The 27,859-nt window shown below is 40.5% G+C and overlaps 1 protein-coding gene across 5 annotated transcripts; it reads left to right on the top strand.

Moving 5' to 3' along the window:
* Positions 1-120: 120 nt before the first annotated feature.
* Positions 121-27,193, top strand: arhgef7b (Rho guanine nucleotide exchange factor (GEF) 7b). Of its 5 annotated transcripts, none has more exons than XM_078291057.1 (22): positions 121-285; positions 2,704-2,787; positions 7,737-7,821; positions 8,501-8,625; positions 8,810-9,008; positions 12,586-12,686; positions 14,174-14,268; positions 14,812-14,907; positions 16,015-16,137; positions 16,384-16,522; positions 16,780-16,839; positions 17,964-18,110; positions 18,260-18,346; positions 18,900-18,978; positions 20,412-20,542; positions 20,715-20,939; positions 21,069-21,162; positions 21,964-22,053; positions 22,794-22,952; positions 25,070-25,166; positions 25,292-25,346; positions 26,287-27,193. In XM_078291057.1, exons 1-22 carry the CDS (start codon positions 121-123, stop codon positions 26,407-26,409), a joined length of 2,559 nt encoding a protein of 852 aa, XP_078147183.1. In that variant the 3' UTR covers positions 26,410-27,193. The 5 variants fall into 5 exon arrangements, with proteins under 5 accessions (XP_078147183.1, XP_078147182.1, XP_078147181.1 ...); XM_078291056.1 differs by having other exon boundaries at positions 22,794-22,965; positions 25,080-25,166; XM_078291055.1 differs by having other exon boundaries at positions 8,501-8,663; positions 8,827-9,008; positions 22,794-22,965; positions 25,080-25,166.
* Positions 27,194-27,859: the final 666 nt, after the last annotated feature.

Raw genomic sequence — 27,859 nt, 5'->3', positions numbered from 1 at the left:
TGTTGACTGTAATGTTAAAACCAGGCGGCGGACAGGACGCATCAGAAGTAGGATACAGACTGAGAACAAGTGCTGCTGCTGCTGCTGCTGTTATTATCCTATGAGGTTACAGACCCAGGCATGAATTCGGCCGAGCAGACGGTAACGTGGCTCATCACGCTGGGGGTGCTGGAGTCTCCGAAGAAAAGCATCTCGGATCCGGAGGCTTTCCTCCAGGCGTCCCTGCAGGATGGAGCGGTGCTGTGCCGGCTGCTGGAGCGGCTGCGACCCGGGACGGTGGACAAAGTAAGTGCAGAGAGAAATACAGGAGTCTGGAAGAAAGAAAGGGATGTTTTAACAGCCCTTAAACATTAGTAATAGGATTCTGGAAGAAAAAAAGGTTGGTTAAATATTTCATAATGTTTTGTGCCCTAAAAAAAACAAAACATTGTTAAAAAGGAATATATGCAGGATTCTGGAAGAAAAAGAAAATGGTTATATAACTAAAGATGTTTTAACAGCCGTATCACCCTCCAACCCCCCATTAAAAAAAAAAAAAATCTATGATTTTGGCAAGCTGAAAGAAAAAACAAACTATAAAAAAATAAATTGACAAAATTACATAAAAAAACGAACAAAGCCAATTTCTTAAAAATAGTACAAAAAAATAGGATTCTAGAAGAAAAAATGGTTAAATAAGTAAAGATGTTTTAAGAGTCCATCCATTTTAAGAGTCCCAATCAAAACAAATTACAAAAAAAAACAGAAAAAAATCAAAAATCAAATAAATATAATAAAAAATCACAGCCACAATAAATACTAAAAAAAACCAATTACATTAGTAAAAAGCTGATTAATGAGAATATTTTTGGTAAGCTGACCCTATTAGGATATTGCCTGTTGGTATATGAGGCTTTTGTTTTTGTTCTCATTGAAAATGTAGTAGTGCATAAGTAAGATGTAAAATGAATTTATTTGACGCTTTCATGATAAAATGTTGGTTGACTTAATGATCAAAAGGACCAAACAGGCTTAGGCTATCCCGTGTGGGATATCCGGTCACAGCCATTGTAGGCTACTGTATGTGTGTGTGTGTGTGTGTGTGTGTGTGTGTGTGTGTGTGTGTGCCGCATATTGATTTGTTCTCATTTTAAATCACACAGCCAAAGGCCACAGACTAAAACAGTCTCTGTCCCATGAGAGACACAGACTGTTTGCAACAGTTGGATTATATTTCTACACCTCTTCTGTTTCCCTGTGTGGTTTCACTACAGTAGGCAACTGCATGTCTCTGGACCTGCTGCTTAATGTTCTGATGACAGTTAACAGTTTGTGATTCACATAAACAAACTGTGTGAGAGCAGGTTCCCATATAAGAGCAGGCAGCTTTACTACTAAATACTGCTGTTTCTATGAATGCTGCTATAATACTACTAATAGTACTTTAATACTGCTGTAATACTGATAACACTATTAATACTACTAATAGTACTTTAATACTGCTGTAATACTGCTAACAATATTAATACTACGAATAGATAAGATAAGATAAGATAAGATAGCACTTTATTAATCCCCTTGGGGAAATTCAGGAATAGTACTGTAATGCTGCTGTAATACTGCTAACAAGTAGGCTAATACTACCAAAACTACTGCAATACTGCTGTAATACCACTAATACCACTAATACTAATAATACTACTGAAATACTTCTAATACTTCTAATACTAATGCTATTGTAAGACTACTGTAATATTACTAATAGCCTACTACTGTAATACTGCTGTAATACTACTACATACTAGGCTGCATTAATACTGCTATAGTTCTACAAATACTGCTGTAACACTATTACTCCTGTAGTACTGTTACACTACTAATATGTAATAATAGGCTACAAATACTATTGCAATGCTACTGTAATGCCACTAATAGGCTACTACTATAACTAGTACTACTGTAGTAGGCTACTGGTGGTACGAATACTACTGTAATAGTACTAATTCTATAATAATACTATGAATGCTGTTGTAATAGCCTACTAATACTGTAATTATACTAATGATACAGTAATAGTACTACTAATAACGTTACTATAATGCTAATATTTAGCATCTAGTGCTATGTAGCAATGCTAATGCTAATGCTATAGTCACACCTGCTGTATCAAATTTACAGTAGCAGAAGGGACTCTCTCTATCTCTCTCTCTCTCACACACACACACACACACACACACACACGCACGCGCACGCACGCACACACACACACACACACACACACACACACACACACACACACATACACACACACACACACACACACCGGACCGTGAGGCTACAAACGTCATTTCCTCCTTTTGCTAATCCAACTTCCCAGAGAGATTGTGGATCGGAGAACTGCGTCAAGCTAGCCAGAGTTAGCCACAACATGACCGAGAGTTAGCCGATTTTACCTTCAAAATAAAAGCGTAAAATATGTCACTTATGGTAATGAAGCGCCAATTCTGCAATCTGTTTTATTTTGAAAGTTATAACCGGAAGTTCCGTGTCTTATCCTGGCAAACGTGAAACTGGCAGGCAGCAGCAAGTGGCAAGTGCACGAGCAACGCCTGGAATAAGATTTGTCATACGAAAAAATCCATTTTATCCAGTTTACCAACAACATATCAATATTTAAAGAAGGGAACAGTATCTGCAGCCACTACAGCGTTTTTTTGTCTGTAGTTTTTCCAGGAGCCGAGGAGCGACAGCGAGTGTCAGAGGAACATTACCGAGTTCATTAAAGGCTGCGGGGCTTTCAGCGTGGAGGTGAGTTAACATAGGCTAATATAATATACTAATACACCTTTCCACATTGTGACGCCTGGATAAAAGATTGCTTAACTCATCTCACTACTTCATCTTTTATGTCACCTCTTGAAACTTATATACTTGCTTGTCTGTGATGATTATCCTGTGTTTTTGCTGTTATATTGTTTACTATCTCAGTACTAATGAGCATTAATGACACAATTACAATATTTCTCAGCAGACTAGCAAGGTGGTTTCCATTATGAATGGTGACAACATTTACAATGAAATGAATGAAATGACATTAATGAAACTGATAAGTCATGTTATTGGAACTGCTGTCTTACTTTACTATTATTGTTTACATCTTGTAGTGTCTTTTTGTTTTTACTGGTTTTAATTCATTTGATGAGTTTAATGTTTGCTTTTATTTGATTGTTAAAGCAATTTGTAAACTCTTTGTTTTTAAAGTGCTTTATATTTACAAAGGTTATTACTATTATTAATAGCTAATCTATATTGCAATATTATAAACTCACTGTGAGTGAACAGTTGGGTTATGAATCAATAACTCAATAATTATCAATAACTCTCACTACATCTATCTAAGCAGTGATGTGAAAAAGTAGGGTGAACTCTGACCTCCAGTCAATGATCATCATAAGGCAAACAAACACAAATCATTTACATTTTCAGAAAAGCATTATTTTCCCCATATACCATAAACTCATATAACATTAATCAGTTTGGTACTACTTACTATGCTGCATATTATGAATTTATGTTATGAAGATTGATGAGTCTAAAAAGGTGGTAAACTGGGTTTAGGTGGCTTTGCCCTCCAAGCTTGCCTACAGCTGTTGTTTTAAATAGTATGTAATGTATTTTCATAACTGTAGGTATAAACGGATTATGGCTGTGTGAATGCCACCCAGGATGATTTATGGTTCATTTCTAGTTATGGAAACAAGAAGCAGAGATGAGCATCGGCATGCTGGTCTGATGTGTCAACATAACTGTCAATAATAGTTGAGATTAGGGGTAGACTGATATAAGAGGCGGATATTGTCCTTTAGTCATGAATCAGATCTGGTCCGGTCAGTGTGGTTCACCTCTGATATGATGAATATGATGCTGTTTGATTGATTACATATTTATTGTAGAATGAATCAATGCTACACTGGTTGTCTATGGGGAGCGTGAATGTATGCTGATGATACTGACGATTATTCTCATTATCATCCTGGGTTTCAGTGGAGAGTTTTAGTGTCCCATGATGGTCTAAATGCTGTTTCAGAGGCTTTTCCACCCTGACAAGAATACAGTTCTAGGGCAGCGGTTCTCAACGTGGGGTCCAGGGACCACCAGGGGTCCTTGAGAGGGTTCCAGGGGGTCCTCAGCAAATTGATAAATGGTTAAACTTCACCATTATTTCATTTACAAGAAGTTAACACAATTAGAGAATAAGAGAATGTAGAAGAATGACTATTTTGATCATAGTTTCACTGTTTTCTCTCTACCTACAATACAGATAGTCATGGAATTCTGGACAAAGTCATATCTAACAATAAAAATATTCTCAGATTTGAGTCAGAGAGAAAATGGTAAAATGTAAAGATTTTTTACATAAGCACAGATATCAACTACTGGCAGTTTGAATCCAAAAATATTAGGATCGGTATCAGCCTTCAAAAACCCATATCTGTGTGTGTGTGTGTGTGTGTGTGTGCAAAACTCTGGGTCACGTCAGGTTATAGCCTGTCACAGTGGGTGTGAAGAGAGAGTTAGTGAGTAGATAGTGTTACAGAGTGACACCACACATACACACACACACACACACACACACACACACACACACACACTATTGATCTTGGCCATGGAAAAAGCCATATCTTCATTAAAGAAAAGAGCAGATTACGCAACAGAGGAGTCCCGCCCAGCTTGCAGGCTTTTTAATGAGGCAGGTTTGTGCTTCATGCTGCACTTGGAAAGCTGCTTTGATGTCGCAGAAAGCTCAGCCGGTAATGAGGAGGTTGACTTTTTTATTTTTTTTATTTGTTTTCACCTTTATTTATCCAGGGAAAGTCGAGAAAGCGCGTTTGCTCTTTTCCGGCGATGCCCTACATACAGTCCCACACATTCACACTGGATTCACACTGTCTGCTAATAGTGGGTGGATGGCATGTGTCAGTCAAAAGGTGGGTACAGTGAGTTTAGGTGGGTTCTTCCACACATTGAAAGAGGATGACGAAGTGGAGGGGAGGAGAGGGGCGGGGCTGATGTAATTCAGCGTGTCAGGCGGCCGGTGGATTTTCCAATCAGGTTGATTAGAGCCGTGTCAGCCGTGCTGCTGGAAGCCAAGGCCTCCATTACCAGCAGACTGAGTGACGTTAGCTCACTAATTCACCCAGACAGACATCGGACAGGCAGAGGACCAGGCTGACTGTCTGTCCGATAGGGGAGACTACCAGTGGATAGTTTTTGACTTCATTGATTAAGTGATGAACCTCGAAACAATCGCAGCGTTTGTAATAAAACTAGGAAGCTGGTTTTGTTTTGGAATGCTGTAGAGGACACATTAAAATGCACAGAATTATAAGACACATGTAGCAGCATTTCTAACTTAATGAAGTTGATTAGGACCATGCCATGTATGGAAGACAATCAGTGCCATTTTATTTTTACTATTATGTTGTTTTTACTCTGTATTCTTATCTTTATATCATGTGGTGTCTTGTTTTTACTTTATTTGGTTTGTTTATGTATGTATTTATTTATTTATTTAGTTATAGAACTCTGTAAACTGTTTTTGAAAAAATTACCAACCACACAGAGTGTTTGCTATTATTATATTGTCTCTAGAGAGAGCAGTTGATTGGCAGGCTAAGTAATCCACACCAAAGCCTTGGCCATATAAAAGTTGCACCATTGAGGGACTATTCTCAGCCTCCAATTATTGATTTTTTGACTTTGCGGAGCTAAATGTTGTTGCCAAGCAACATTAGGCAAAAATAATCTGTTTGGCATTCTCTTAGGAAGCAGTGGGAGCCATCAGAGCCATGCTGCTTGCAGTGATAGAGCTCTGCCAGGCAATCCCTCCCCTGTTCCCTCCCCCTTTCCCATCCGAGAATGACTGAAGTGTTTCTCTGCAGCTTCAGATGACACACCAAAACAACATGCGTGTGGTGATGTTCCTTTGCAAAAACAAACAGGAACAATAAAAGCTGTTAAAGGGGCAATACGTAAGATTTTTACTGTCCCATAGCGCAAACTGACCATAATATATCTGTGGGGGGATGATAGAGTTGCTGATCAATAAATGACTTAACGATTACTTCACCAGGTGCTGAGATTTCTGGCATTCAATACTCACTGTTTTGGAACAAAATCTCCCCAAAGGCCTTGGCAAATGGCAAAGCAGTATCATTATTCCAGTACTTTGCATCATGATACATCACCTCTTCACTAGAGGTTTCTGTTGGATCTCTGCTCTAATTAGCTAGTTTACTCCTCTCTGCTGCGAAAATGTGGCTTTATTATTTATGTCAACATAGGGGAGAGACTGGTGTAGTGTAGGATAACAGTTCTCTGATGTTGTTGCAATTATTAAGGTCCTATAGAGTTCATTGAATATTTAATAATCAGATTAAATTATGATTAACTCTAAAATATTCAATATGTTTAAATATAAATTGTAGTTTTGCTCCATTAGTGACATATCTGATCCTTGTATGAGTGAGAAGGTGAAGAATCGAATTGCTCGGCCCTTCTCTTTCTGTTCTGTTTCTTTTATGTTAGATGTAGTTCTTAATATCAGATTTCAGTATTGGAGAAGTCCTTTGATACATTAGTTTATACTGGGAATATGGATAGGGGCACCAGCTAAATGCCTAAAATGCATCATGTAAAAACAGTATCAAATGCAGAATCAGTATTGGCATGTTCCTATTGGAGCAGTGTGCGGAAATCTGATATCATATCTTGGCCCAGCGCCAGTGAAAGAGGTGGAAGTGTGTATTAACTACTTTGGCTTTGACTATTAATTTGCCTATGTAAATCAAACCTAGTGGATTCTTATAATTCTTCGTGGCTGTTCTGTATTGGGGAAATGGAAGACTGTGTGGAAAAATTATGTGCTTTTGTCATTAAATGAAAGAGACTCAATCTGTAAAGGAATGCAGAATTAGGATTTAGGAAATCTTCTAGTGTGTGTCCAGCTATTTCTAGCTGGTCTTATGGTTTACTGTGGTGATATTTCATTTAAAACTGTTTTGATTTGTTTTGACGTATCAGTCCCAAAACGTTATATTTCACCATTGACTTTCTCGCTCCAGTTCAAGCCCTTCACATTGAGGCTCAAATGATCTCTCCACCCGTAACGCCTTGAGACTGCAGAAGCCAGTGTGTGGTATACACAAGATTAGGGGCTTGGGAGGTATTTTGATGGTGGCTGTGTGTGTGTATGTGTGTGTGTGATGGGGGGATTAAAAGGGGGAGCTCAGACTTGGAGTAATCCTGGACCAGACTGGAGTGGGAGCAGGGATGCAGTGGAGGGTTAACGGCCCTGAAACTCAGTGTACCCTTTAGTTAAATCTTAATAATGTGAATCCATAGTATACATCATAGTAAGCATTATCAAACTGCTGTAAGTTGTATGAACAAAAGCAATAATTAACGCTCTTTTCTGAAAATATAATTGATTTTTGTTCATATTGGAAATTATTATGATTACTATCTTATGATCACCCACTGGAAGTCATAGTTCACCCTCTTTTTTATTTACCACTACAGTGTGAGGTGTGTGTATGGAAGCATAGGAAGCTTTGTGTGCTAGTTGATGTCATACTTTATGAATTTATCATGAATTCCTCTGCCCCAAACCCCCTATGCTTCTATTGGCTTTCTCAGCTGAATTTCTTTCCTGTTATTTATTTATTTTCCTGTGTAAACTGTATTTTCTTCTCTAGCCATTTGAGGTCAATGATCTCCTTCAGGGACTGAACTTCTCCAAGGTCCTCAACTCCCTGGTTGCCCTCAATAAAGCTACTGAAGGTAACATAGTGTGTGTGTGTGTGTGTGTGTGTGTGGCGCAGGCACTTTTGTAACTGACTGACCCAATATCTACTTGCATTAATAGTGTTTATGTCCTTTGTACCTTGTATTTATGTGGACATAAATAAATATTCTAAATGTGTGTGTGTGTGTGTTAAGGCACGCTTTTCTAGGCTTGCTTTTGCTTGTATTCTGTTTTTATTATTCTATGCCTTTGCCCGTTTGTATTTTATTTCGTTTGTTGTCCTTATTTATTGGTCATTTTTTGCACTGGATTTTATTTTTTCCTTATTAGTTGTTTTCTGTTTTATTTTATTTGTACTCTGTTTCAATTGTTCTCTGCATTTGTTTTTATTTCTTTTATCCAACCTTATTTTAGTTTTTTTTTAAATTTTATTTTTCTGATATTATTTTATTACATTTATCTTGTAAATTTTGTAACTGCTTTGATAAGTGCTTTATAAAGGATTTGTTATTGTTATTTAGTAGTAATAACTGTTATTTTGTATTTAATTATTTTATTGCTTACATTTATGTTTATCTTGTGAAGCATTTTATAAGTCTGTTGTGATAAGTGCTCTATAAATAAAGGTTAGTTATTATTATTATTATTATTATGTGGACTGCTAATGAATTTAGTGTACTTTAAGTGCAGTACTAATTGAATCATTCTATCCAGATATAGGTGTTGGCGGGGACAGTGTGTGTGTGCAGCACTCCTCATCATTGCGGATCAAGTCGTTTGATTCTCTCAACACTCACCACCGCTCCTCCAAACTGCTGCAGCCTCAGTACCGCAGCCTGGTGAGTTACCATAACGACAACAACAACAAAACACAAGAGTAATGACAGTAAATAAACGCTCAGATGACACTTAGATGAGCGCATACCTTCACCAACGCTATGCAATTGTCAAGATATGCCAGTTCCACATGTTGGATTTTCACCAAAAGATTCAGTTTGTATTATTTTCCTTTCTCTTTCCCAGGACATGTCAGAGGGCAGCGGGTGTGTGCTGGTCAAAGCACGCTTTCCCTTCCAGCAGACCAATGAGGACGAGCTCTCCTTCGCTAAGGGTGACATCATCAGCGTGAGCCGGCAGGAGGAGGGGGGTTGGTGGGAAGGCTCGATCAACGGCAAGACTGGGTGGTTCCCCAGCAACTATGCACGGGAACTTAAAGGAAGCGGTGGGTGGAACTCTTATTTTTTTTAGATGTTTTGCATCAGTATTTTCCCTGTCATTGTTTGTAATAGTGGTGGCAGGGGATAATTTGGTTTGGTTCCTCGTCCCATCCTTGTTTTGGACATTATTTGGATGCTTATTATGAAAGCATAATAAACATTAGGCCTATACTTGGGATAAATTATTCCGATTTTTTTTTTTTTTTCAGTTTTTGTACTGGTACTGTCCGTCAAGTGTGAGATGAGATAAGCAATTCTCTGTTGCCTTGAGAAATTCTATATGTTTCTCAGCAGGTTTTTGCTTGTGGAGTACCTCAAGGTTCCATTCTGGGCCCTTTCTCTTTTGATATGTTCCCGCTTAGTAGACATAATATTTCCTTTTATTGCTTCCCTGATGATACACAGCTGTTTTTGCCCTCTAAATACAGAATGGCCTCCCTGGAAGTCAGATGTAAGATAAGATGAGATAAGATAGCACTTTATTGATCCCCTTGGGGAAATTCAGGTTCATAGCAGCAATTGACGGACAACACCAAAGAAGTAAAGTATGTCAAGTACAGGCAATAAAGAAATAAAGGAAATAGCTACTAACTAATAAAGGTGGTGAACATAATATACAACAATAGAGACAATAGAGATAGTGCAAATAATGCAAATAAATGCAATTCGGATAGTTCCATGGATATATTCCTGAGGTACATAGTATCCCTGTGCAATAGTCAAGAGTCAAAGGTCAAGAGTTCAAGTTATTAGTGCCAGTTAGGGATCCTGGGTCCAAGTGATTGATTGGTTATGTGGTCAAGCCTGACTGGCACAGGGGTCTCTGATGGTGTTGAACAGTCCCATGTGTGGATTACTGACAAGCGTAGTTTGTAAAGCATCCGTACTATCTTGCAGTCTCAAGCTATGTATCATGGGTTTGTTTTTTTGTTATTGCATCAACATACAGTTTCAATCATCAAACTAAAATTAGCACTCATTATTCACAAAATTGCCTTGCATTCAGTCCATTTTGTGACATGGCTAGGTTGGGTTGCAGGGGGCGTGCTGAGGTAGGGGGGCCCTATAGCAGTTCTTGCACCTGGGCAACTTGTGAACCTCTTACGCCCGTTCTTGACACTCTTAATGATTGTCTACTAGACATTAAGTGTTGGATATCTCAAAAAATCTTGGAAACCTGGCAAATAATATCAAATTTGCTACCAGAAAATGTCCAAACTCATGTCCAAAGAGTTGTTCAGTAATAACCTAATTTCTATCAGTTAAGAAGGATCTCTGAAATTAGATCTGTTTCTGACATAGAGAAAGTTATTCATGCCGTCATTTAATTTTGTGTTGACTTCTATAACTCTTGGTTTTCTTGCCTGCACTGGAAAGGCTATTCCCATCTGCAGCTAATTCAGAATGCAACAGCTAGCTTTTGAACTAGAACTCCTAATTTACTTATCTTATATGGGTTTGGCTGTATGATGAGGACTAATAAATTATTATATTGCACTTGCGATTTGAATTGCAATACAATAAACACTGTAGTCAAAACTAATTTCCTTGTGGTCAGGCCTAAAGCACATATAAACTATAATAGACCCATACCCTTCCAACATGAATCCAAAAATAAGGGGGGGATTTTCCCATGCAATAAGTAAGACCTGCACACACACACACACACACACACACACACACACACACACACATACAGACTTCCTGTTGGTCTATTCTTCATAGTAGCTCACTAGCAGTACTATGTCTTTTGGCTGGCCTATTTATCTTTGAATCATACTATATCAGAGTGTGCCTACTATATTGCGATCGGTGAGGCTCTTAGCTTGGTTTACAGCTTATAATATGCTTAGTTTCTGTCTAACAAAATGAATAGGCAAAAGCCCACCACAATAAAATAAGTATATATGCAAACAGAGAGCAAATAGAGATAGAGAATTGTCAGCAATTTTCAGGCCGTCATGATGACACCAGTGTAGCATTTTCTGAACTCCAAACTGGACTCCACGGGTTCCTCAGCCTGGTAATGGCTGCCCCCTCTGTTCGTAAGACTCATATATTCTCGGTTCTTTTGATTGCGGTGGTTAGTTGTGTTGCTGGCAACTTTCTGAGCAGGGAAGGGAGGAAGGAAGCTCCACAAACAGACAAAGACAGGAAGTTCCGGAGCTGCTGTATGGAGGGAACTTCCTGGCCCAGAGCTTGGAGAAGAAAACAAGGACCGTCATACTACTGGAATGGCAGAAAATCCATATGACTAGTGGGAGTCGACACTAGTCATAGTGTTTTGATGGTTGTGGATGTTTTTGAACCACTTCAGTGAATGAAATGGCATTGAATTAGGGGCAGCACTTGTCTGTCATCCTGTTCACTGATATTACTGTAATCCCAGTTATTGAGATGTTGATGTCTCTGATGTGAGACTCCCTATCTCAGGATTATGTCCAGTCATTCCAGTGTTCCTTTCTCATTCCATGAAGAAGACCCCCCCTTACACGTGAAAGGCAAAGAATTGTGGGATGCATAGCAGGATCGAGCCCCTTCTTTGTTTCGACTCCTAGTTGAGGAAACCAGTTCCAGGATTTGGTAGAAATCAAAAGCTTGACTCCAAAACCTTCTAGAGAAGCTCAGAAGAAATGGGAGGAAGAGAATACCTCTTTTCGTCCTCTTTAGCATCCTGATTATAGCAGATTCAGCCTTAATAAGCTCTCTATTGCAGGCTTTCTCCGGCCAATCAGATAGGTCCAAAAAGTACCTCATTATCTAGAAAATGCTGCCTTTTCTTGTTCTTATTACTCTTCAGGCATTACATTTCAGTGGCCGTAAAGCAGAATAGTTAATTGGAGGGCAGGATAGGACAACATGCCTTATTATTGGCTATATGTTGAAACGATAATAACTAGGACAGTGAAATGATGTGACTGAATGAATGAATCATTGAATTAAAGTCTGTGCTACATAAATGTAATGGCGATGCTATAGTGCTGTGGTTGGGAAATGTTGGAACTTAATAGAAACAAGTGGGGAGACATTCTTTGGTTGTTTTCATTTAATGGGGAGAAACAATGATTCAACCTCCATGTTGATGTTTGTATTATTCTACTGAAACACTCATGTAGTTGTAGACCCACTGTCATTGTGAAATTTGTTGTGTACAATAATCTTAAACTACAGAGGGATATGGCCCAGTTGACAGTCATATTTCCCAGTCACTATCAGCATGCATCATGCTAAACACCAAGTCCACCAAGTTAAAATCCAGTCCTAGTTAATGTCTGAAAGAAGTGCAGTTTTCAAAAGGAAAATGTTTTAAAACCAAAGGGAATTTGTAGTATTGATGTTTTTCTCTCTGTTTCTCCCTCTTAATATCTCTTTCCATGCATCCTGTCTTGAATTCAGTTTTAGAAGTCTTAAACATGTTGTGGTGTCTTGGTGTGCTTCGATAAGTCTTAAGTTGTTTTCAGTTTCACATTGATTTCAGTTGCGAAATTGATCTTATATTTTACTTTAACTGGCATTAAAAGGCATCTTAAAAAGCCTTAAACTGGTATTCTGAACTGCTCTCTCCCTCTCTTTCTGTTATAGACAAGCCAGTGTCAGTGCCAGACAAGCCCAAGTCAGCCACCCTGAAAAGTCCCCCAAAAGGTTTTGACACCACTATCATCAGTAAGACCTACTACAACGTGGTGAGTATCACACTCTTTAGAGACTCTGTGTGTGTGTGTGTGTGTGTGTGTGTTAGACTTGTATTTCTGCCCTTACGAGGACCAAATGTCCTCACAAAGAAGGAAAGAGGAAGATCCTCCAAAGTGAGGACATTTTGGCCAGTCCTCACTTGTACAAGGGGGTTAGTTAAGGGTTAGGACTCGGGTTTACAGTCAAGGTTAGAATTCGGAGTAGGTTTAGGTTAGGATAAGAGTTAGAATTAGGCATGTAGTGGACAGAGTTAAACCTGTATTAGGCAACTTTGCACGTTGGTGGCTCCGAATGGCAGCGAGAGGCAACTGTTTGAAGTTTGAGAACTTCATTACCTGTCATTACCTAGTTAATTGCAGTTAATTACATTCACCTGGTGTCCCAGGTGTGAAATGGCCCCTGATTAGATGGCTAGAATGAAAACTAGCAGGATTCTGGATCCTGAGGACCAGGATTAAAAACCACTGATTTAGAATAATAAGCTGTATTTTACATAAAAAGCTTTAAGGTTAAGGTTAAGGATTAGCGGGTGAATCTAGCTAATGGAGGGTCCTTGCATGTTTAGTAGTGCAAATGTGTGTGTGTGTGTGTGTGTGTGTGTGTGCTGTGGATTGAGTTGGACTGCTACAACAATCAATTATTTTTCATCCACACTTCCAATTAATGACCCGATAGCATTAGATTATTTCCTGTGTGTGTGTGTGCGAGCATGTCATAATTTGTGTGACTTGTGTGAGTGTGTGTGTGTGTGTGTGTGCGTGTGCGTGTGAGTGCAGCAGATGTAATGTAGGTTATTTCTTCCATTCCACTGGTTTCTGGGGCAGCCTTGCCCCAGGGTTGGCTGCTGGGGTGCGTGTGTGTGTGTGTGTGTGTGTGTGTGTGTGTGTGTGTGTGTGTGTGTGTGTGTGTGTGTGTGTGTGAGTGTGTTTGTGTGTCTCTTAATAATGCAACAAGCTGCCACAGTCCCACTAGGCATTCCATCACTGGTTGGGGTACCTGAGTCACACACGTACATGCACACTCTCTCTCTCTCTCACACACACACACACACACACTGCCTGAAGTCAAAACTGTTCCCAGCCAGTAATGTCAAAAGAAAAAAGAAGATATAAATAAAAAAATAAGTTTATTTCTCTTCTTTTCTCTAATGGATTCTCCCAGAAAGCCTAAAAGAGAGGAATGTAAAAGGAGAAGATGCAGGCTTTGGGCTTATTCTGTCTGTGTGTGTGTGTGTGTGTGTGTGTGTGTATGTGTGTGTGTGTGTGTGTATACATGTAGAGAGGGCTTTGTGGCTTTGTGATGTAACACACCCTCCCGCGGCCATATTGGAGGTCCTCAGCACTAGGTCAACGGTGGCTGTGAGGTCATGGCTTACCAACATTTCTATGTACCACTACATCATTCAGTTTAAGTAACAGAAATGTGTGTGTGTGTGTGTGTGTGTGTGTGTGTGTGTGTGTGTGTGTGTGTCTCTCAGGTCCTGCAGAACATCTTGGAAACAGAGAGTGAATATTCCAGAGAACTACAGAGTCTGCTGGCCTCGTACCTGCGCTCCCTTCACCCCACTGACAAGTACATATATAGATTTTTATCATCAACTTTTTATTGTTTTGCTCTAATAGGATCAGTTTACACACATTAGAGAATCAAATATCCATGGAATCTGTACCAATATTCTGTATATATATGCAATATATCCAAGATGCACAGTATAGAAGAACACACACACATGACATATAATGTACATACTAGATATTGTGGTTCACCTCTGATATGATGGATATGATGCAGTTTGATTGATTACATATTTATTGTAGAATTGATCAATACACTGGTTGTCTATGGAAACCTGAATTGATTCTAATGAGACATTTTGATTGTGATTCCACACAAAAATCCATTAGTGGAACATATATATGGTTTATCCTATATTACATATATTGCTGTATATACTCCACTGATTAGTATGCGTGCATGAAAGATACATGGAGAGAAGGAGAAAGAGAGGAGAGAGAGAGAGAGTGGAGGGTTGGGACCAGCATGGTTTTAAATTACTAATGACTCCTCTCCTCTTCTCTCCTCTCCTCTCCTCTACTCTACTCTCCTCTCCTGCAGACTAAACAGTGTTGACATCAGTCATATTCAGGGAAATCTGGAGGAGATCTCGACCTTCCAGCAGATGTTGGTTCAGTCCTTGGAGGAGCGTACCAAGTCAGTACACCCCTCTTTTCTTCTCTTTTTTTGTCTAGTACAGATGCACTAGTATCATATATTTTCACCAGTCACTATTAGATACAGAACAGGGTTAGTAATACAATATGTATCCTGTCTGCTTTACTAAACACAGTTGGACTTCATGTCCCTTAACAATTAATTTCCTTTTCTTATTCTACCCATTTATACTTTCAGAACTAGTCATGTTCAATCAGAAATTCTTTATTTTGGTTTTTAAATTAAATCCCAGGTAGCATTAAAAAGGTCTTAAAAGCCTTAAATGTGGCTTTCTGAAAGCTGCAGATACTCTGAAGTAGCCTGCTCATGGTCACATCCTGTTGAACCAACAACAGATCCTCCAGCTCCACCTTAAAGCACTTCGACCCAGCAGACGGACTGAGGAACTGGAGCTCAAACCCTCCTGTGGTCAGATAGCAGCTTCATATAGACAGCTAACGTGGCAGTAGAGACACCTAGTGGTAGACTGAAGTAACACAGTCACCCTTATAGAGTGGACAGGCAAAGGGGGATTTGCTTCTTCATTTTGTCTACTAAACCCTATGGCAAAGACCTTGCATCTAATATTATTTGCGATGAAAACTATTAATATCGACAACATTTTTGGGGACAAAGTGGAGCAACGACTGATGACTGACAAGATTTTATTATTTGGTCGGTGTGATAAATTGGTAGACATAGGTCACCAAATTATCAGCTTAGAGGGAACATGATGATGATAATCTTGAACATTCCCCTGATGGGAATTTTGTTTTATTTTAGCTTCCAAATACATTTCTGAGGATTTTTGTTAGATCTTTCCTCTCTATTACAAAACTACCAGGTAAATTTGGACTTTGGTATGGAGAGTGCCACACCTTGCTCTACCCAACTGACGCTTAATCATCCTCCAATCAAAGCTTTATCTTTATGAGTAACTGCAATTAAATGGCATCAGTTGCAGTAGTCATCCAGTCTGCATAAACAATGATTTCGACAAACATGGAAGCCAACCAAACCAGTGTCTCTGAGTTGTCATTCTCTGCTAAGTCTACTTAGGTGTAAGATTAAGTGTGTGTGTGTGTGTGTGTGTGTGTGTGTGTGTAGGCTCCCAGAGTCCCAGCAGAGAGTCGGGGGGTTCTTCCTGAATCTGATGCCCCAGATGAAGACCCTCTATGTGGCCTACTGCTCCAACCACCCCTCTGCTGTCAACGTGCTCACTCAACACAGGTACAGTAAGGGAAATCACTGTGTATGTGTGTGTGTGTGTGTGTGTACACAATTACGACAAACCCCAGAAAAGCCATCACGCCTTCCAAGCTCTTATTTATGTGTGTTTTTTGTGTGTGTAACTGTGTTTGAATGCCTATGTTTGTGTATCTCTGTGAGTGTTAGGGCATCAACTTGTGTGTCCATGTGTTTGGGCATCATTTAATATTGTGTGTGTGTGTGTGTGTGTGTGTGTGTGTGTTGTAGTGAGGAGCTGGGGGAGTACATGGAGTCAAAGGGAGCGTCCAGTCCTGGCATCCTGACCCTGACCACCGGTCTCAGTAAAGCGTTCACCAGACTGGACCGATACCCGACCCTGCTGAAAGAGCTGGACAGACACATGGAGGTGAGGCCTGATCCCTGTCTGTCTGCCTGTCTGTCTCGCTGAGTGAGTTTTTGGGAGATTGTCTCATTGGTCAGCTTAGTTGTTAAGTGATGAGAACATAGACACCAAAATCATCCATGTGTAGTAGATCATTGGCTCCATGCTAACACTTTTGCATACACTATGTTGATAGTGATAGTCAGCAGTTAGTTCGTCGTTTTTTCCCCCTTTTTCTGACAAACGCAATGAACTTTGTTTTTTGGTAATACTTGTCTTAGGACCAACACCCTGACAGAGCAGACCTCCATGCCTCCATGACGGCCTTCAAAAGCCTTGCGGTAAGACACACACATTAACATTGCACACACACACACACACACACACACACAGGATGACAATAACCCCATCAACAAGGCACCAGTAGTCACTGAATGGTTTGATTAGCATGAAAATGATGATGCTCTTATGGGAGATTCTTGAGCAGCCTGATGTGTTCCGTCACTGTCATCCAAACAAACAAGAATAGATGCTGTCCTGCGGCGCCTAGCTAGGTGTGCAGCATCAACTGTTGCTGTAGTTTAAACTACTACAGTCCTGGAATAATCAGGATAAGCACACTCTACTATATTGCTATGCTAGGTTAGCTGTTTTTTAGTATCATAGTAGCCAGTTAGCCAAAATGTTTTGTTAGTGTTTCGCTGCCCAAATTTAATAAATTCCACAACTATAGTTTTTTGTCAGCATAGAGTAGCCACTGCAGTTATAAACACACACTGTAATACAAACACTGGGCGAGTGTGCATTACTGAATACGAGGTGAGCAAGCACCGTTTCGTTAGCATTAGCATTTCGTTAGCTATGAATTTTCGCACAACCATAGCAACTCCCACAATCCTATGGTTTAATAATTGAACTTTTACTTAATTGTGTACAAGTAAAATATCAGCACAATACAAAAGATTATTAACGTACATACACTACATGAACGTAGCCTCCTGCACCATGGCACAGGTTCCTTGTCCGTGGTTTGAGGGATTGAAGTCTTGCATGATTGACTGACTGACCTGACTTTGCGGTCTCTGTGTGCCATGGGAAAAAAATATATTTCTGGTAGAGGAATGGTGTTGCATCCCTCCAACCTAGTTATAAATACTTGTAGAATCTATGCTAAGACACTGAAGCTATTCTGGTAACTTGTGATGGCCCAACGCTCTTTATTTTGGCAATATATATAGCTAATAGTCAACAGTTGATTAGCCTATATCTCATCTCAATATGCTTAAGAAAAAATATAAAACTCAAAATACTTGGAATAACACTAAGAATATTGCTTCATGGTACTTCATGGTCTGTTTCAATGACAACAAACTTTGTGTCTTTTCGTGTTCCTGTGCATCTGTGTGTCTGTACATGTGTCCATCTGTGTGTGTGTGTGTGTGTGTGTGTGTGTGTGTGTCTTCAGTCTCAGTGCCAGGAGGTGAGGAAGAAGAAGGACTTGGAGTTGCAGATTCTAACGGAGCCAATCAGAAACTGGGAGGGAGATGACATCAAAACCCTCGGCCCTGTCCTCCACATGGCCCAGACCATCATCCATACACAGAGCTGTCAGGTACCCACCAGAACCTCCTAACAACAAAACCAGGACACTGAGATCCCCTTTCCACATGGCGTTAACATGCACCCTGGGTGATCAGATCCTGTTCTACTCTTGGTAAGAATATGATATTATGTATTAGAGGTATTGTCTTTGTGTTTCAGGAGACGAACGAACGCTACCTCCTCCTCTTCCCTCACACTCTGCTCATGCTCTCTGCCAGTCCGAGGATGAGTGGATTCATCTACCAGGTAACTAAGATTAATGAAACTTTAATGATCCTAATAAAAAACAAAATAAAATTATTGCATCTTTTTTTTTTACTACGAACATAACATAGGAATCATTTGTATTCAAGATTCAGAAAACAAATATTCTATAAAAAAGTGCAGTTATGGCCTTTTTGCACCAAATTTGTTTTGAGTCTTGGACACTTGAGTCTTTTATCTTCATTCTGTTTATAATTCCAAAAGTGTCCTTTTTACCATCAGATACAGCTCAACAAGAGCTTTCCAATGACATATGATACTCATTTATTTTTGCACCAAACCCTTGATATGTGCAGAATGTGCAGATTTGCATATGTGCATTATTAGCTGTCCACCATATCAAAAACTCCTATACGAACTATATGTACAGAAAAAGTGAAAATGTGCAAGGGCGTGTGTGCATTGTTGTCTATTCTCATTATCATAACATATTTAACCACATACACACACATGCAGATCTTATTCTCTAGACCAGTGTTTTCCTGTTAGACCTGTGGTCCAGTGACTATGCATTTCTCTGTGTGTCCTTCTGAAGGGGAGAGTGCCGCTGTCGGGAATGCTCATCTCCAGGATAGAAGATGGAGAAAACCTCAGGAATGCTTTTGAAATATCTGGTGAGTCCTCTCATGTAGCAATCTACACACATTTATGGAGTCCTATTATTAAAGACAACATCACATCACCCTGATTTTAGCATCTTTACATTGGTTACCTGCTCGTTTCAAAATTCATTTTAAGATTTTACTGATCACTTTTAGCATGGGTGTGATGGACCACATCACAGCCTGGGATCCACAGGCAGGTTGCTATTGGCTGTTCCCATGTCTAGATTAAAAACAAGGGATTCCTATCGGCTGTTCATGCTTGCGTTTACATTCCTTTGTAAAGCCTTTGTAACTGTTTTGGAAAAGTTCTATTACCGTAATCCTCTAATAGTGGCCTGTAGTCAATTAAAAGCCGGTAATCGTATCCGATAATGGCTGGGGGCGTGGTCGACACGAACAAATAAAGGCCGGCCTCAAATACAGGCCGGGGGGAAAAACAAAGGAAACAAGACTAGGTCAAAACCTAGTATATGGCTGGACCGTGTCCGTCTCCTCTCTCCGCCACTGCCTCTCCACCGCGCCCTCAGCCCGCATTGATCCTCCTGATCCAAGCCCCGGACGCCCGGTGCGCATCGGCGTCAGGACCCCCGCCGAAATCTCGGCCGGATCACCGGGAACAAATCGGCGCCCAGGTTCAGTTAGCTTCAGTTAGCTTCAGCTTACATGCAAACAACGGTGGATACCGGTAAACTCCTGGTGCCTGTTTGTAACTGTAGTTTGTAGTAACGTACAAGTGCCACAAGATGGCTCGGCCGGTGGAAGTCTCTGGAGCATGCCGTCGTTGATTACCATAATTATCGTAATGCATTGCAGTAACAAAAAAACGTCTACCTAACGTACCCCAACAGAAGCAGATCAGAAAACAAGGAGGCTTTGTACTAAAATATGAGCAAATATACTTATCAAACAGAGGGAATTAGAAATAAAGGCCTGTCTCTAATATAAGCCTGCTTCCAATAAAGGCCTGGTACCCTCTGCAGTTGAGGTAAATAAAGGCCCGGGCCAATATTAGAGGATTTACGGTATATCATTTTAGCTTTTATATCAGTTTCAGCATTTAGATCCTATTACTTAAAGGAAAAATCCACCTAAAACACTGTAACACATATTTACATTTATATAACAGATATTTACAGCAGCTACAATGGAGTTTGATCGGAGAACAACTTTCAGCTATCTGAAACATCAACAGTAAACGTCAGGTTTTGGTGTCAGTCCCTCAGAATCAAAGAGCAAGGGCTTCTTTCTAGAGCCGCCATTTTGCACCAAGAGACGTTCAACAATCATACAGGGAGAAATCCATCATAGAAGAGGAGAAAGACCAATTTCTCAACTAATCAGTTAATTTGAACAGGTGTGTGTGTCTTGGCATGTCTTGTGTCCAAGCATGCCTGTTTTATTATGTTCTGTTGGCATGTAATAACCGTGTGTGTGTTGTGTAGGCGGCCAGTGTGAGCGGATGCAGGTGGCGTGTAACACTCAGCAGGACCTACAGGAGTGGCTGGATCTTCTTACCAAACACACACACACTACTGCCTCACACACACACAAGCATCTGTCTGTCTGTCACACGGTAAGTTCTCCTATTTTCTAAGGAATTAGTTAATCAGTCAGTCTCTATCTCTACTATCAGTCATTTCATATTTACGTATATCAGATCTGTGTGTATTCCTCACATCTTTCTTTGGATTTCTCTCCTCTCTTCCATCCCTCTCTCCTCCTTTCTCCTCCTCTCCTCCTCCCAGTTGCCCTCCCACCCCCTCACTCCTTCCAGACATTCGGAGTCTCGCGTAGGGAGCGGCGGACCAGCCTACCACACCCTTCCCCACCCCTCGTCGTATGGGACGGCCCAGAGGGACGGCCCCATGTGGGGGCCCCTGGAGCCGCCCAGCACCCCCAAACCCTGGAGCCTCAGCTGCCTTCGCCCCGCACCTCCTCTCCGCCCCGCCGCTGCTCTCTGCTACAAGGAGGTACACTAGCATGCTTCAAATGAGTAGAGATGGTTTTTCTCTCTATCCCTCTTGTTAAATTGGAATAAATTGTCCATTGATTAAAGTAGAGATACATTCATACATATCTCTCTGTCTCCTTGTTTGCAGGACATGAATAAGAGTCCTAAGAACATGAAGAAGCTGCTCCCTAAGAGGAAGCCGGAGAGGAAACCTTCAGAAGAGGACTTTACTGTGAGGAAGAGTACGTACACAACCAAGCAACTAAAATACATTTGTTGAAAACTCCACTCTGATAGTGGCCAGTTTTAAAAAAAAATCATCCATCCTAAAACACTTAAACACTATTTAAAAACGGAGAAAGATGAAAGAGAAAGATTTTCAGCTATCTGAAACATCAGCAGTAAACATCAGGTTTTGGTGTCAGTCCCTTAGAATCAAAGAGCGAGGGCTTCTTTCTAGAGCCGCCATTTTGCACCAAGAGACGTTCAACAATCATACAGGGAGAAATCCATCATAGAAGAGAGAGACCAATCTCTCCACCAACAGTAGCCTCAATAGACCAGAATGCAGTGCAGCCACAAGACAGGTTGAGTTTTGAGCTGAAATGATATTACCTAAAAAATAAATAAATACATATATAATATCACCTTATTCTGCGCTTATTCTGTTGGGTAGCGTTAAATAAATATCAGCATGCTCACTCATCTTTATGCTATCAACTACCATTAAATGCTAAAAGATATTGTTGGTGCAATTTCAGAGCATTGACAAACAGTAGGCTAACTATGTGATTAGCAAAAATAAGGCAGTCACAGATTATCTTTCTGGGATTTATTTAATGTTACCTGACAGAATAAGCTCTAGTGAAGTTAACGTCATTTGCTTACCGTCACATGTGGTTGAAGACAGCGCCTGGTCTGCTCCAGCCACATAAAAAATAACGAATTAACTATGAAAACACCCGAAACATTAGCTACTAAACCAAACTAATCCTCCATCCCTCCTTTTCTTCTCCCTTTCTCTCTCTTTCTCTCTCTCTCAGGTACAGCAGCTCTCGAGGAGGACGCTCAGATACTGAAAGTGATTGAAGCTTACTGTACCAGCGCCAAGACACGACAGACGCTCAACTCCAGTGAGTACACACACACACCCACACAGGCCTACACACACATATAAACACACAATACGCACACATCTTCACATGCATGGACACACGCACACACAGTGCTAGCTAGCTTACTGCTAACCACCGTTTGTTCTCTGCTTTCAGCTCTAACAGTGTTTTCTCTTTCTCTCTCCTCTGTCTCTTCCTCTGTAATCCCTTTGTTCCTCTGTCCTCCTCCTCCTTCAATCATTGTTTTTTTCTTGTTAAATCCTTCGCCATGTCCCTTTTTTAAATCCGTTAAAAACACCTTCCCCCCTCTCAACCTGTTTGCAATATTGTCAAATTGCTTTTCGTTAACCTCTTCCTCCACACTGTTTTGTTTGGTCTCATCATCATTATTGTCATCATCCCTTGTGTGAACCCCTACCCCCACTCCAACTCAATATGCTTTGGCCCATACACCCCTCTTATTCCGAATGGTTTCTCCCACTCTCGTCCTCCAATTCAATATGGTTTACCCCATACAACCGCTTTTTTCCTGTTGCGTTTGGTTCCATTTGGTTTAAATCCCATATTTTTCAAACAATTTGCTGTTCATTGTCACCCCCACACGTTCAATATGGTTTGTCCCACCCCCTCCTCCTATTCAATATGGTTTGTCCCACCCCCTCCTCCTATTCAATATGGTTTGTACCCCACCACCCTCTCCCAACATTCAATATGGTTTGCCCCACTCCCCCCCTATTACTGGTTACTTTATGGTACAGCCTGGCAAGGGACTGACCTCATGCACAACCACGTGCTCGCCGACGCCAGCCTCACCGTCGCTGGTCACCCCGGCAACCCACCATGCTCTGACCAATCAGAGGACTCGGATTATGACAGTATCTGGACCGCCCATAGTTACAGGACCGCCTCGGTTTCTCGTAAGACATTGCAGTCACAAACCCCAGACCTACTACCCAACTAGCTAGCTTACAACTAGGGTTAGACCGATATATTAATATATTGGGCCCATATGTGATATACTGATTAGATTCCACACAAGTAATACTCATAAATGTTTTGGAATTGTGGCATGAAAATGGCCAAAATATTCGGTAAATATTGGCTTCATTCCAAAAACATCGGCTTCAACAATCCATATCGGTCGAACCCTATCCACAAGCCCTTTAGCCATTTGATTTTAATAAGCCAGCTGTATAAAGATGGTGGCCACCTGGATTGCCATTTAGCAGTCTTGGGTCCATCACCACAGTTTATCAGGCACCCAGTGGTTCCCAACTTACAAGAGTTGATGTTTGGGTGCTGTGTACTGCTGTGGCATGGGTAATGGCGTCCAAGCAGGGGGTACACCCTACCTACTCCATAGTTTATTATCCACCCTGTACAAGAATGGCTCCCACTGTATTGCCCTCCCACCCAGTATACCCACTCCTTGGTGGGATATAGATGCTTTTTCATCACAAATCCTTGCATCCTGGCACCATCATGGAGGTCCACTGGAGTATTGGCTATGCACAAATAATGGCTAGAAAAAGAGAGATGCCTTAAAAAGATTGCTGTGGTGTGGGTGTAGGATTCAGTAACATCACAAGTAAAAGTGCAAGGTCTGATAAGGTAGATTTGTGTCCAAATTGACACAGTAAACTGTCTTGTCTTTATCCCTAACCCCTGCTTTGGTCCTAGTCTCTACTAGGACCAAAGGGGAACTAGAGAAGTCAACTCAGTTGGTTTTTTGGCCTTGTTAGCTAGCTAACTAGTTAGCAGGCTAATTTAGCAAAGCATGCAATGTTAATGTTATGTGTATACTAGCTAACACTAGCTTCTACTAGATACCTTAGTGTGCAAATCAGGTGTACATGATAGTGAGGGTCAGCTGACCAGATACTATGGTTAGCTAGCTAACAATCTGACATCTAAACACAAAATCGACCAGATGTATCAGTGGCGAAATTATCAGTTCCCATTGCAATTGGATGTTCACAGCCTCTGTTGCCCAAGAGCTGTGGACCTCCACTATGGCCGCCAGAGGTAGTACAGTGAAAGTGACTGAGGGAAACTTTAGAACCAGCCACTGTAACCAGTGGACAAAAAGTTTCCTGCCCTGCCCCATAGTAAGCATGCCTTTTATCTGTGTGTGTACATACAGTATTTGTCTGTGCAGCCTATATGAAAGAGCCCCTGTGAACGTGTTGCTCCGTGTGCACCTCCACATATATATTTAATCTAAACCCCCCATTTAAAGTGTGTTTCAGTGCATACATACAAAGCTGGACAAGTAGCAAGATAGTGCTCCATTTCAGCTGGTGGCCGTAACACCATTTCCTAAGATACAGCTTTGCGAGCGAGTGAACAGCAGAACAGCACGATAAAGTAAATAGCAGCCAGTAGTTTCAATGAAGCTTCCACACTGACAAACGTAGCGAGCTGTGTTGTTCTGGCCTCCAAAACCGGTCACCTTGTCTCTTGGTGAAAAACTGGACTGGTACTTCCTATATTCCTGTACTTAGTAACCCTACAATTAATAAACCTGTAGGTTAGGTACTATTTGGTCAAGTGATTAGTAGGATAACTTTATGCTATAAATTAAGTCAGAATTGGCACAATTGTCAGAACTGATTAAATATTCATTTTTGGAGCAGTAGTTTACATTATGATAATGAGGTTTTACAAACTAGCAAAGGTTTTTCTAATTACGGTTTGGGTACTCATTTTCATTAAAAAAAGGAAAGACATAAAAAGAGTACAAAATAAAGTTTACACCCACACTGAATGCTGATTGGCGATACTGTTCGGATTCCAAGCAATATCGTCTCACATTTGCTCATTTGTAGTATGCTAGGAACCGGTGTAAGGCACCCTAACAGTATCCAAACCCTTCTGAAACATCACAGTCTTTGAATCCTATGTTCACCAGTTGAGCAGATTCAGATTAAGTATGTTCATGTGCATGTGTGTCCGTATGCCTGTGAGCACTTGTCACATTGTGTGTGACGTGAGCTTAGTAACCTAATAACATTGTTATCTTTTTTCCAATCAGGTTCTAGCAGGAAAGATGTACACATGCTGTTCCCAGAGGAGGAGAAGATCATAGTGGAGGAGACCAGGAGCAACGGACAGACTGTGGTGGAGGAGAGGTGAGAGAGGAGAGATCAGTGTGTGTGTGTGTGTGTGTGTGTGTGTGTGTGTGTGTGTGTGTGAGTGAGAATATATGAAATCTTGGTATGTGGTGAACTAAAGCAGAGCTGTTCTCACCCTCCAGGAGTCTGGTGGACACTGTGTACAGTCTAAAAGATGAAGTCCAGGAACTCAAACAGGTGAGTCGGGGGTTTCTTCACTGTATTATTAAGCTATCTTACTATCATCAGTTTTCTGTTGAAATCTACTTCGCACTTGGAGGGCTTGAGAAAAACTTGCTTCATTTGTCCATCCATGATGAAATTTGGGGGAGGACAATCAATCGATCATCTTCCATGAATTTTTTGTATGTTTGTTTGTTCATTCTGCTCTCTGTCACTTGCGATATAGATCTGATTTTCACAAAACTCAGGAACATGATGCATCTCACCACTGCGTTCCAGCATTTTCAACATTACTCTGAATGGCCCAAAGGGCGCGCTCTATCTTTTGTTTGGTCATCCATGTGTCATGAGTGGTAGTGCAGACACAGCTAATCAGATTTTGATGAAACTTGAGGGAATGATGCGTCTCACCAGCAGGTTAATCCACTTAGAGTATGTATGAGAATGACTGTTGCAATAATATGTTTCACTCTCACCACTATTATCTCCCATCCTACAGTGTGGACTGTTGTACAATTCAATGCTAAATCAACAACAAAAGTCTTCCCATATGGGGGTTCAGGGACAAAATCTTATCTAATGAGGGTCCATGGCCTGAAATAGACAACAGGTATATGGTAGTCAACAGGTGAGAAGAAGGCAATCTTATGCAGCTGTAGTCATTACTAAATAGCTCCATCAGACTGACAGCAGACTCACTAGTTTCCTTATTCACCAGTATCAATTTTTGATAAGTTAACATCAAAGGCAACGTCAGCTACCAGTTACAGTAAAGGGAAAAAATGGAAGTGGCAGAAGTAGAAAGACGTGGTTTCTGTAGGACCTTCAGCAACCGTTCACAACAAGGAGATGATAAAACATATCACTGATCACTTCCATCCACATCAAACCTATTTCTTTCTGTCGCTTCCACTCTCACTTTATCCTTCTCTCTCTCTCTCTCCTCTCCCTCCAGGACAACAAGAGAATGAGGAGGACGTTGGAGGAGGAGCAGCGGGCGAGGAAGGAGCTGGAGAGGATCATCAGGAGAGTTCTGAAGAACTTGAACGACCCGACGTGGGACGAGACTAACCTCTGAGATAAATATATATATCTGAACACCATGGACCAGAACATTTTCTGATCTTTAAATGACCAAACTTAACAACCTTTAAACCGACCAATGAGCTTTGAACGGTATGGGTTTCTGAAGGCCGATACTGATATTTTTGGATTGAAGCTGCCAATAGCCAATATTTTGTGCCGCTATTCAATATCCTTTCACCATTTTCATGCCAAAAAATGACAAGTATTCAGTGTTTCCTCCAGAATTTTGTTCATTTAGACCATCAGGGGACACTGAAACTCTCCATTGAAAGCCATACTAAAATATAGAAATTGTTTTAGATGGGTTAGCAGTTTCTTAAAGCAGTTAAGTAAAATCCTCCACACCACACTGGAATGATTTCCCTGGTCAGACATTTGGTATAAAAATAATAAAAACATATTGACTAGCTGTGATCAGAGAGGAACCTCCATCATATCAGAGGTGGACCACACTGACTTGCTGATACCCGACTTTTTAAAAATAAAACGCCAGTATCGGCAAACTAATATATCGGTCTGACTCTACTTTGAACTACACAGTGACTTGTGTACTAAACTCTGCACCAAGAGAAAATGCCGGCCATCACCACAACAATCCCGACTGACCGAAAAGCTGTGAAGCCAACGACATCACTTCCTGTCATGCTCCTTTGAGGTTTCTCCAAACAGCCTTCTTAAGAGTGCTGAGATTAGAATCACTTGCAAAATTCCCCATTCAAACCGGCATTAGACATTTCTTTCCTCACTCATCACAGCTAACAGCAGTAATTTTGTCTTACAATCAATTTCCAGATTTTAGGTTGAATCACAATGTTGCAAGTTATCTTTAAATGGAAATTTAAATTCTATTTTATGATATTGTATTTTATCAATTGCCAATGTCTACAAAAAAACTACAAATTTGGTCGCATGTTAGGATGTCATCACACAGTGCAGTGAGTCTACTCACACAGTCTAACTACGATTTAAACAGCTGCCATGGCTTCACTTATTACTTTAAGTGACCTAATGTAATGAAACTGATTTTTTCAGGATGAGATGAGGAGTATTCAGTTATTTAATCGGTCTACATGCCACCGCATGGCTCCATAGGATATGTAGTTTTCTGACCGGTGACACCATAGGAACACACTCTTGGACCAATCATTCTTTTGGAGAATATCATAGTTTTTGAATGATACTTCATATGTTTACACCCCAATGGATAAACGACAATTGATTCGCACTGGTACACTGAACAAAACTAGAGTAGCTGTGTGACTGGCTCCAATTCTGTATGGAAATTATCTGAATGATTGATTGTAGGCTGCTAAACACAAATTGAATTTTGACAATGCTCTGTTGCAATTAACTTTGTTGTAGATGATAGTTTATGACCTTACCTAATCAAAAACAACTGATAAACTCAGTGTTACTGGTATATGAAGAAATCATCTTCAAAG

Source organism: Centroberyx gerrardi, chromosome 21 (assembly GCF_048128805.1).
Source record: "Centroberyx gerrardi isolate f3 chromosome 21, fCenGer3.hap1.cur.20231027, whole genome shotgun sequence".
NCBI classification, from domain to species: Eukaryota; Metazoa; Chordata; class Actinopteri; order Beryciformes; family Berycidae; genus Centroberyx; species Centroberyx gerrardi.
Note: the sequence above shows the minus strand (reverse complement) of the source record. Positions and strands in the feature narration are given on the sequence as shown.